Source organism: Charadrius vociferus, unplaced genomic scaffold (assembly GCF_000708025.1).
Source record: "Charadrius vociferus isolate BGI_N301 unplaced genomic scaffold, ASM70802v2 scaffold567, whole genome shotgun sequence".
Lineage (NCBI taxonomy): Eukaryota > Metazoa > Chordata > Aves > Charadriiformes > Charadriidae > Charadrius > Charadrius vociferus.
Window position 1 is genome coordinate 431,378 of NW_009649304.1, and position 10,640 is coordinate 442,017.

A 10,640-nucleotide genomic window follows, 5' to 3' on the forward strand; every position below is an offset into this window, starting at 1 on the left:
GAGGCCCCCCCCCGGGCCGATCCGTCCCCTCCCGCCCGGGGCCGCGCGTCTGGCGGACCCCGCTTGCGGTGTCTGCGGAGCCGCGGGGGCAGGGCTCGGGGGCTGCCCCGCTTCGTGGTGTTCGGGCTCTAAACGCCCCCCTGGACAGCCCAGCCTGGGAGAGGGGCGGCCGTGGGGCGCACAGGGCTGCCTGGGGGGACTTTGCCTGTGCAAGCGTTTCCCTGGTGCCCAGCGGGAAAGAACGGTTATTTCGTGGCAAAAACAGCGTTAAACTGCTCGTCGGTTTTTAATATTTCGTTTTAAACGGAGGTCTAAGGCATAGGAGTGCCCAGACTTGTGTAGGATTGTGCGCTGGTCCGCTGGAACAGAACTCACTGACAGGTCTCATACTGGTGTAGCTCTAGGGATTACTCGGCCCCCGTGAACTTCATCAGCGCCGGGCTGAAAAAGTCAGCGGCTGAGGATATGTCAGAAGACGACTCTGATGAAGATGAAAAGCCCGTGAAGCAGGAAGAAATCCCTAAAGAGTTTGTGCCAAAGAAGTTAAAAACGGTGAGTTATCTAGGCGGTTTTCAATTCTGTGTAATGTATTTATGAAACTTAAGCTGTAGTCTAAAGGTGCTGAAATGGTAATAGAGCGCTAAAGAGAGGGAGAAATAGTTAAAACCAGAGAACCACATGTGAAAGCATGCCATTAAGAGAGGTGATTTCTCTGTAGTTTGTACCTATTCTGATGTATAGTTGTGTGTCCTTGGGAACATAAGTCCTTTTAGGCCCTTTTGTCTTCCTTAATATTCACTTGGGTCAATTGAGGCTAAAATAAAAGAATGCCTGTGGCTTACTGCCTTTCAAAGACTTATTTTTTTTTTTTTTTTTTAAATCTTACAGAACAGGATGAAAAATCTAGGCATGTTATAGATTAAAAATCAAACTCTTATTTTCAGTTACCAAACACAGAAAGAATCGGGAATCAGCTTCAGCTAAAGTAAATGGTAGAGACTAATAACTGGCAGCTCGTTAGTCTAAGCTTGTCAGGATTTTCCTTCTCAATCTAAGGAATTTCAGGAAACTCCTTAGATGTCAGGGAGCTTACGTGGATGCATAAGTCATGACATAGTGAGCTGTGCAGTGTGGTAGCAACTGAATTGCTTCTGGGAAGAACCTTCCTTTTGAGTGAAATTATACAGAGCTTGGTGATTGCGATGCCTTAAGGTTGTGTGGGGTTTTTGTTTATTTGTTTTAACAGGGTGGTAATTTCAAGCCTAGTCAGAAAGGCTTTGTAGGAGGAACAAAATCTTTTGTGGATTTTGGCAGCTGGGAGAGACACACTAAGGGAATTGGGCAGAAGCTTCTCCAGAAGATGGGTTACGTCCCTGGAAGAGGTCTTGGGAAGAATGCTCAAGGTACTGTGGTTGTGTGTTTGGTTGTTTATTGTTAACTGGTAATTTGGAGAAGAGACTGGATCTTTTAAAGAACTGCCACCTCCAGGTGGCTTATAACGTCATTCTTGTTTTCTTGCATCTCTTGCAAGTGATCTGGTTCCTCATGATAAGAGTCATTTGTGTTTAAATTAAAAAAGACCAATTTTATGCTCTTGGTTTTTTGCAAGAGGAAAAAGAGAAAGAAAAAAGGAAGATAAATTCCAAAGGTAGCCAGCTCACAGAAAAGGAGATGTTAATTTATGCGATAGAATAAAAAAAAGCAGTGAAACGCAGATGTGAATAATACTCTGCTTTGGTGTTTTTGGTGTGTGCTGGAATTAAGTGATTTTATAGCTGCTAGGAAATCGGTGGAGTGGTAGAAGATACCATAGCGATAGAGGCAGAATACCAGGCTGGATGTTTGTGCTGATTCGATAACTTAGGGTACTGCAGGAAAAGCACTCACAGTATTCTCTCAATAAACAACTGCTCCTTCTGATCTAACTACCGTCCTCTTAGGTATTATCAATCCAATTGAGGCCAAACAAAGAAAAGGCAAAGGAGCTGTAGGGGCATACGGCTCTGAAAGAACCAGCCAGTCTTTGCAAGACTTTCCTGTTGTGGACTCGGAAGAAGAAGCTGAGGAGGTATTTGTATGATTCTTGGTATATCTGTTTGCCTGTTTTGTAGTATGTAGAAAATTAGGTTCTAATATTACTTTCTGTGTCAGAGAAAACTGTTTAGGTTCATTTAGATAAGAAGCTAAAGATACAGCACGTGAATTTCATTTAGACATATTTTTCTTGTTCACTGTAATGTTCTTTGTTGTTTCTGGCTGACTTTATGCCAGTAGTCTTGCTAGAACCCCACCTTCAAAGAGCCCCCCCAGGTAAATAGTCTTTGTCTTTTGTTTAAATGAAAATAAAATAAAATCAGAAACATAAATTTTGAATAGAGTGGTTGACTGGACCACAGCATCTGAGCCAATTTGTCACTGAGCTTTACCGCTTTCCCAGTTATTTTGCTGTACAGCATTCTTCATTTTCCTGTAGAAAACAGAGGCAAAGTTGGGGTGTGACAAAGAGCAGCCACCACAACTTTTCTCTATTTTTGTTTAGGAATTTCAAAAAGAGCTCAGTCAGTGGCGGAAGGATCCTAATGGAGGCAAGAAAAAGCCCAAATACAACTATAAGACAGTAGAAGAACTGAAAGCCAAGGGTAGGATCAACAAGCAGCTTTCAGCCCCTCAGAAGGAGCTGTCTCAAGTCAAGGTAAGGTTGATAACCCAAGAGGTGGCATCTCTTGTATGCACTTAATAAAGTTATTCACGTAAAATTAAAATGTCTTTAAAAAAATTATAAAAGTACCTAAAATTTCCATACAATAATGAATAGTATACTACTTGCATCGTCACTGCTTGTAGAATTACTCAGTGAAACAGTAAAACTGAGATCAGAAGAGGAGACTCTTCAGCTCTGGTTCAAATTGTTTCTTATTCATTCTAACTCTTTGTGTCTGGAGTCGGCCTTTTTGGAGGCAATCCTCAGTTGCCTCATTCAGAATGCCGGTGTGTGTTGGTAGCCTGCTGGAGTAATTAAGGTACTTTGAAATGTCCAGTTTTCAATTTGGAGTAAGGGATTTTTTCCTCTTTTAAACATGAAATACAATTTTTTTGAGACATGTTTGTTCTTATTTGTTGGAAGGTTATAGACATGACGGGCCGGGAACAAAAGGTTTATTACAGCTACAGTCAAATTAGCCACAAGCACAATATCCCGGATGACAGTCCTCAGCAGCCACTGGGCAAAGACTCCAAGCCCCAGGGATTTGCCTTGCCTGAGCTGGAGCACAACTTACAACTTCTCATTGACATCACAGAGCAGGAGATCATCCAGAATGACCGGCAGCTGCAGTACGAGAGGGACATGGTTGTCAACCTGACCCACGAGATACAGAAGATGTCGGAAGTTCTCTCGCATGAGAAGACAGCAATTAGCAATCTCAGCAAGGTGTTGGAGATGGTGGAAGAGTGTGAGAGACGGATGCAGCCCGGTTGTGAAAACCCCTTAACCCTCGATGAGTGTGCAAAGATTTTTGAGACGCTTCAAGACAAGTACTATGAAGAGTACAGAATGTCTGATAGGGTGGACCTGGCGGTAGCAATAGTGTATCCTCTCATGAAAGATTACTTCAAGAACTGGGATCCCCTCAAGGTGTGTATTAGTTTGTTTTATCTGCAGTTCTTACTTGATGGCTTAAGTAGTCTTTATTATCATGATGTTCCCCTCCTCCTTGTCCCAAATTCCTGATCAGTCTGGAGAAGAGAAAAAAAAAACAACAAACAAACAAAAACCCGAAACCAAACCCTACTCTGCACCCACTCTCAGACATTTGCTACGACTGAAGGCTGCTGTTCTGCAAAGCGGCTAACAATTTAGGAGCTTGTAAGCTTAACATCGATCCCTTTCATGGGTGTTGGGAATGAAAAGTAGATGAAAGCCAAGTCTCTAGTTCCTGTTTTTAGCAAAAGTAGGAGAGGTCTGTCTTTCGTGTAGTCAGATATGCGCTGTCTATTCTTAATGCCATTTAGGCTGTGACAGGTAAGAGCCTGAACTATCTGTACACCTGAAAAAGTTCAGACTGTCCTCTTTTCCCTCTGGCCGTATGTTAAATCCATAAAGTGGGATTATCCTGTTCTGGGACTTCACATCTGCAACCTCCTAGCTTGCCTTTTGAGTGGGTGAGAAAGCTGTCTGTAGCCCAGCGTACCATCAGCCTGCTCTGTGTAGATACCAGCTGAAAGTAATGAAAAAGTGTAAAGGCTGCTCATGCCTTATTGTTTCCAGGACTGTACGTATGGCACAGAGATCATAGCCAAGTGGAAGAACCTTTTGGAAAATGATCAGCTGTTATCACACGGTGGGCAGGACCTGTCAACAGATGCTTTTCACAGGTAAAGACCAAATGAGTTGCATTTTATGCAGCATCTTCAAGTGCTGCTTCCTCAGAGATGGAAAAGAACAGATACAAGCGTGCTTTCCAGATGATTCTCTTGATGGGTCTGTTAAAATCCAGCTGTCAGCTATATAAAAAGAAGTAGCTTTTAAATAACAGTTACCATTTGGTTTATTTAGGCCTGGGGCTATGGCTTTAAGCTTCACTTTGATTTATTTATAACTTCTTTTTCCAGACTGATGTGGGAAATCTGGATGCCATATGTCAGAAACATAGTGGCACAGTGGCAGCCAAGGAACTGTGGATCGATGGTGGATTTCTTGGATAGCTGGGTAAATGTTGTTCCTGTCTGGATACTGGATAACATTCTGGATCAGCTGATCTTCCCCAAGCTACAGAAGGAGGTAAGACGAGAGGGCTGCTTTAGAATGAAGCTGTGCTCTGAACCAGTATTTCAATTTCAGTCAACTAGAACTTTTAAAATACCGGTTTGCTGCCTCTGCCGATGCATTTAGGAGTTGGGGGGTTGCATTATGGCTCTTTTTGCATCTGCAAGACTTACGGCTAACAGATGGACTGATTTAAATCTTTTCTGTTTTACCTCAAGGTCGAAAGCTGGAATCCTTTGACAGACACAGTCCCAATCCATTCCTGGATCCATCCCTGGCTTCCCCTCATGCAGGCGCGATTAGAGCCGCTGTACTCTCCCATCCGAAACAAGTTGGCGAATGCACTGCAGAAGTGGCATCCCAGTGACTCCTCTGCCAAACTTATCCTTCAGCCTTGGAAAGATGTGTTCACACCTGGGTCATGGGAGGCTTTCATGGTCAAAAACATCGTGCCTAAACTAGGTGAGACACGCCAAACAGTGCTGAGTTTCTGGAATCTGCTGGTTGCCACCTTCCCCCTTACACCTAGGAAAGATACGCGTTAACGTGGTTGCCAGTGTTACTTCCAAAAATATTATTAGTAAGTTTAGACCAAGCTTGCATCATCTTTTCTGCTAATAGAACCATGTGGGGTTTTTTCAGAGGCAGACATTTTGGAAAATACGGGGAAGTGCTCTGATCATTCACAGTGTTTTCTGTCTTATTCTTCTAAATCATCTGATTCTTCTGTTGTTCAGCTGACAGGAATATCTGATAGCTGTCGGATAGCATCAGGCTATAAAACGGCGCTCTCTTACTCTTGTATTCTTTGGTCTACGCTAGTGCTTTCACCATGAGATTTTGTAATTCACCATTCAGCTATGCAAACTGGCTATAAAAAGATCTGTAGTCTAAAAATCAAACGTTTTAAATTTCTTAGTTCTAGCAGCAAGTTGTAGTCGCTGGAAATGGAAGTGCACTGTTCCGTGGCAGGGATCAGCCAAACAGTTTAAAGATCCTGAATGTCCTTTAGGGTAGTATGCAATACAGGTGCTCCTCAAAGTCGTGTGTGTTGATTATGAAATAGGTCAGGGCACTGATAAAACCAAGTCAAGTTCTTTTCTGACTCTTCTCCCTCTTTTTCCAGGGATGTGTTTGAATGAACTCATCATAAACCCTCACCAGCAGCACATGGATGCCTTCTACTGGGTGATTGACTGGGAGGGGATGATTTCTGTCTCCAGTCTTGTTGGGCTGCTGGAGAAACACTTCTTCCCAAAGTGGCTGCAGGTGAGAAACTGGCAAGGCTGCGTAAACAGGCTTGATTTCACTGTGAAGTGTTTTAGTGACTCCTACCTAGAAATTGCTGCCCCGGCGCTGAAATGGTTTACTTACCGAATGGGGTGATTGCCGCTCATAGCTCCATGCACATCAGAACAGGTTATTTCTTAAGACTGCTCAGTCCTTTATCTTACTGAAAGCTCAGCAATGAACTACGTGTTAACAAGGACTCTCTTCCATAAAGGTACCTGTCCTACTGCATTTCCTCTGTCATGTTGTTTTGCAGGTCCTGTGCTCTTGGCTTAGTAACAGCCCCAATTATGAAGAGATTACAAAGTGGTACTTGGGTTGGAAGTCTATGTTCTCAGACCAAGTGTTAGCACATCCATCCATCAAAGACAAATTTAATGAAGCTCTCGATATCATGAACCGGGCTGTCTCTTCCAGTGTTGGTAGGTGGCTTGTGATGGCTCTGCTTCCTGTGGTGGCGGTACAGCAACGCTTGGTTCTCGTGAGTCTGCCCTGAGGCATGGCCCTGCTCATCGGCATTGCAGCAGTTCCCCTGAGCAGTGAAATTCAAAGTGTGTTTTGCCTTGCTGTGTCCATAAATAACACCTGTAAGGTGCTAATTAATAATTGTCTGTGCTTCACTGAAGCAGAAACAGATTTTTGGTGACTGGCTGCCTGTGCCATTAAGCAACTGGTTCTCTTTCAGCCTTGCCTGATTATAGTGTGTGTTCTGTCAGTCGGTGGGTGTTGCGGTGTAACCCCAGCTGGCAGCCAGGACCGCACAGTCGCTCGCTCGCTTCCCCCTCTCTGCTGCCCAAAGGGCAGGTGACAAGAGGGGAAAAGGAAAAAAAACTTGTGGGTTGAGATAGAGACAATTTAATAGAATGATAATGGAAAGGGAAAATAATAACGGTAGAAGCGTATACAAGATAAAGATGCAGCACCAGTCACTCTCACCATCTGGGGCATTGGTTGCCCAGGCCGTCCCCAGCGGTGATCGTGGATTCCCACTCTCCCTGGCCAACCCCCATTTATATAGCATGACATCTACGGCACGGAATATTGCGTTGGGCAGCTTGTTCTGTCTATGCTGCCTCTCAGCTTCTATGGGAAGCTGAAAAAAGTCCTCGAACAATATAAACATCACCTGGCAACAATTAAACCAGTATGCATTATTGACATTCCTGTCATACCAAATCTGAAGCACAGCAGCCAGTAGAAAGAAAATGAACTCTATCCCAGCTGAAACCAGGACAGTGAGAGACCACAATTTAAAGATGTTGACTTCCGAACCTATAATTTGTTGGGGGTTTTATCTTTATGGTGAGATACTGGTTCTTCTTAGCTTTAGAGCCAGCGCCCTTCCACATGATTCTCCCTGTGACCTAAAAGAGATTGTTAGGGATTTGCTGGGAATTAAACTGTATAAAAGAGAAGGCCGTGCCTGAGGGAGGAGCACCTGAAATTTGCTCTGCCCTCCGAGACTGAGAACTCCTTCCGTGTATCCCTCTTGCCCACTTGCTGTACAGCGTGATGGAGAATCTGCATCAGAAACATGGAGGTTTCCTTGAGGCCCCGTTTAAATGTTTATTTCTGTGGTAAAATGATACAACTGCAGGCAAGTGTTGCACAAAGAGGAATTCACATTTTGAGAAATTTCTGGCACGATAGTCATGCAGCCAAAAAGCGAACTGGGGGCTAATAGTGAAAGTGCTCCTGATGCAATGCTGCTTCCTGCAGTGTGGTACTGTTCCATCCTTAGCCTGATTTTGCAATAGTCGCTCTTGTAACCCAGCAGTGGCCTGTGGTGACCAGAGGCCGCGTTTTGGCTTTGAGGAGTATTTTTTTGTTGCTGTTCTTACTTTTGTTCACACTTTTCCTTTGGCAGTAGCAGTGCAGCAGCATCCTCTCCCGCGCATGCTCAGATAAGGTTTGGGATTGTATCAAATCCTGTTGCTCCTGCTGCAGTTCTCCAAATCACCTCGCTAGTCTGCGTTGTATTAGCAATAATAATATAAAACTGAATGAATTAGAATGTGTAAAGGAGGATTCAGAGCGTTATTGATTGACTGTACTGTATGTGTCCTGGAGTGGAGTTTACCCATAGACCTTGCACTGGGAACGGACTGGCACCTTGTTTTCACGTGTTTCGTCTCTCCAAACAGGTGGGTACATGCAGCCAGGCGCTCGAGAGAACATCGCCTACCTTACTCACACTGAGCGGAGGAAAGACTTTCAGTACGAAGCCATGCAGGAGCGGCGGGAGGCTGAGAACATGGCCCAGCGCGGCATCGGCATGGCCGCCAGCTCCGTGCCAATGAACTTCAAGGACCTAATTCAGACAAAAGCAGAGGAGCACAACATTGTTTTCATGCCCGTGATTGGAAAGCGGCACGAAGGGAAACAGTTGTATACGTTTGGACGGATTGTCATTTACATTGACAGAGGTGTTGTGTTTGTACAAGGAGAAAAGACTTGGGTGCCGACCTCTCTCCAGAGCCTCATCGACATGGCGAAGTGAGGCCCCGCTTTGAACTGTGAAGGCCATCTCGCTGAAATTTTTAGTGTAACTGTCTTAGAATAAAGAAGTTACAGATTTGTAAAGAGAGTGAAACTGTAGCCATAGGCCAGGATTTTTTCTTAGAAGAGCTGTTCAGGCAGTGTCAGGAGGTTAAACTATATGTGGAAGCTGGTGCTAACAAGAAGTTCTGACATTTGTGTAATTGCCAACTGCGACAGGTTTTTCAGCAGGTTAGGAGGGACCACAGGAGGTGATTCTCTGCTCCAACGAATGAGTGAGGGCTGAAGACCTGAAGGTCTCCAGTGATAGAGATGTCACAGCTTCTCCTTTCCTGCTGCGCTGCTCTGGCAGTGACGGTTACTGTCCCGACAGCGTCCCCCACGCAGCGGGCTCCTCTCTCCCATGCACAGCCAGAACTCGTCCCATGTCTCTCCAGGGGTGCTGGTGGCTCTTCAGGCTGGTGCCTGCCCGTGGGCCATCAGCTGCTCCCGGCACCCTCTCTGCCCTGTCAACGCAGAGCTGGAAGGGGGGGATTTGTCCCAGCAGATTCACAGAACATGTGCTGTGGGACCGCAGCAGGTCAGGGCACGGAGGCGAGGGCGGGAAAGCGAGGCTTTTGTCCCCTAGAGGGAGGTGACCTCATTCTTCCCAGAACAGGTAAAGAGCTGATTTTGGTAGCACTGGACAGCTGAAGGCCCCCATGTGTGAGAAAGCTTTTCTAAGCCTGCATTTGGAACTAGACGCTGATCCCTTCAACTACACACCCCTCTCAACTAATTCCCCCTGCCTGATGCTTCAGAATGGGTGCAGTACGTGCAAAGGCTTTGAATTGTTCACGAAAGGGGGAGGGATCAAAAGAGCAATCGTGCAGTATGATTAAAAGGCTTAAAAGGCAGGTTTTAGTTACATTTGTTCGCTGTAGTTAAATGAGTATAAGTCAAAGCACAACTTTACCTTTTATTAAATAATTAAGATAGAAAAATGTCCCATCAGGCTCAGTGTTCCGGTGCTGCCACTTTTGGCAGAGCACTGTGACACTCAGTGCTGGAGCTTCATCTCAGCTGCACAGAAGCTGCGGTGGGAAGGGACGGAGCGGTCAGGACTCCGCAGCAGTGGGACCGCACTGGTCAGCTCTGTCCTTTCTGATGATCTCGCATTCCTCGTACGTCGGCTCCTCCATGAAGTCCCAGACCTCAGGGGAGAGGTCCTTCAGTTTTTGCAAGGGAAACCAGTGGACGGAGGTGTCGTTAAAGGTGTCCAGGTACCGAGGGTGGGTGGGGAGTGCCACTTCCTCTGTCCCTTTCAAGACCTAAAGAGCATTTGGGGAAAAAGTTACGTACGACACCAAAGAACTTTTCTGCTAAGTTCAGCTAAGAGTCGGTGAAGATGAGGATGGTATTATGTTAACCTCACTGTGTGCAGTGTGTTCTGCAGATAATGTAGAATGATCCTAAAGCAATTCATTTTTATATTGCAGTGGCCAGGAAAAAAACATTTTAAAAATAACCACCTTCTTTCCAACAGCAATTCATTTCCTTTCTCATTAAAAGGTGCTTTGTCAACACAAACCAAATAATGGTAAAAAACTAGCAGCTCATACCTTTGCTATGTAAGAATAATCTCTCTCCAGTATTCTCGACAATAATCTAGAATAACACAAGGTAACCAGCGTTAGACTCGACGCTCCTGTGAAACGAAGAAAACTTTTCTCAACGGGGGTGTGGGACAGATGGTTGATGACTGCAAATGTGACAGCAAGTTGAAAATGAACAACACGGACATCGTTGTCAGAAGCAGGGAAGGAAGGAGAGGAAAACGCTGCTGGAGGCACCAGAACCTTTCCCGGGGGGGGCTGCACCCACCTCTCCTCGATGCCTTTGAAGCTGTTCCCGATGATGACCATTTTGGACAGTGCCTCTGCGGACCAGTTCCTCCACAGGAGGTTGTTGTAGAGGGCTTTCCCGCAGTGCACCATGTAAAACAGCGTGGCCGATCCCTCAATGCCGTGTTTCCCCTCCTGCAGGTAAACCAACGGTTCCCGTTACAGCCCAGCCCCGGTGGCGGCGGAGGCCGGACGGGGTCTCC

General features: G+C 45.5%; 3 protein-coding genes across 3 annotated transcripts in view; 1 reads left to right on the forward strand and 2 right to left on the reverse strand.

Annotated features, from left to right (window-relative positions):
* Positions 1-8,733, forward strand: part of TFIP11 (tuftelin interacting protein 11) — a 9,356-nt gene extending 623 nt beyond the window's left edge. The window contains exons 2-12 of the mRNA XM_009889163.1: positions 399-552; positions 1,247-1,403; positions 1,941-2,068; positions 2,540-2,692; positions 3,125-3,634; positions 4,268-4,374; positions 4,612-4,780; positions 4,984-5,227; positions 5,892-6,034; positions 6,312-6,477; positions 8,200-8,733. Of these exons, the coding sequence (XP_009887465.1) occupies positions 399-552; positions 1,247-1,403; positions 1,941-2,068; positions 2,540-2,692; positions 3,125-3,634; positions 4,268-4,374; positions 4,612-4,780; positions 4,984-5,227; positions 5,892-6,034; positions 6,312-6,477; positions 8,200-8,555 (2,287 nt within the window). The 3' untranslated portion in view covers positions 8,556-8,733. The remainder of the gene's footprint in view (positions 1-398; positions 553-1,246; positions 1,404-1,940; positions 2,069-2,539; positions 2,693-3,124; positions 3,635-4,267; positions 4,375-4,611; positions 4,781-4,983; positions 5,228-5,891; positions 6,035-6,311; positions 6,478-8,199) is intronic.
* LOC104290097 (beta-crystallin B3-like) overlaps positions 1-10,640 on the reverse strand; it is a 369,903-nt gene that overhangs the window by 31,942 nt on the left and 327,321 nt on the right. The gene's annotated exons all lie outside the window — the stretch shown is intronic.
* Positions 9,652-10,640, reverse strand: part of SRRD (SRR1 domain containing) — a 2,375-nt gene continuing 1,386 nt past the window's right edge. The window contains exons 3-5 of the mRNA XM_009889164.1: positions 10,418-10,572; positions 10,156-10,201; positions 9,652-9,864 (exon numbers count right to left, since the gene is read on the reverse strand). Coding sequence (XP_009887466.1) covers positions 9,652-9,864; positions 10,156-10,201; positions 10,418-10,572 — 414 coding nt within the window. The remainder of the gene's footprint in view (positions 9,865-10,155; positions 10,202-10,417; positions 10,573-10,640) is intronic.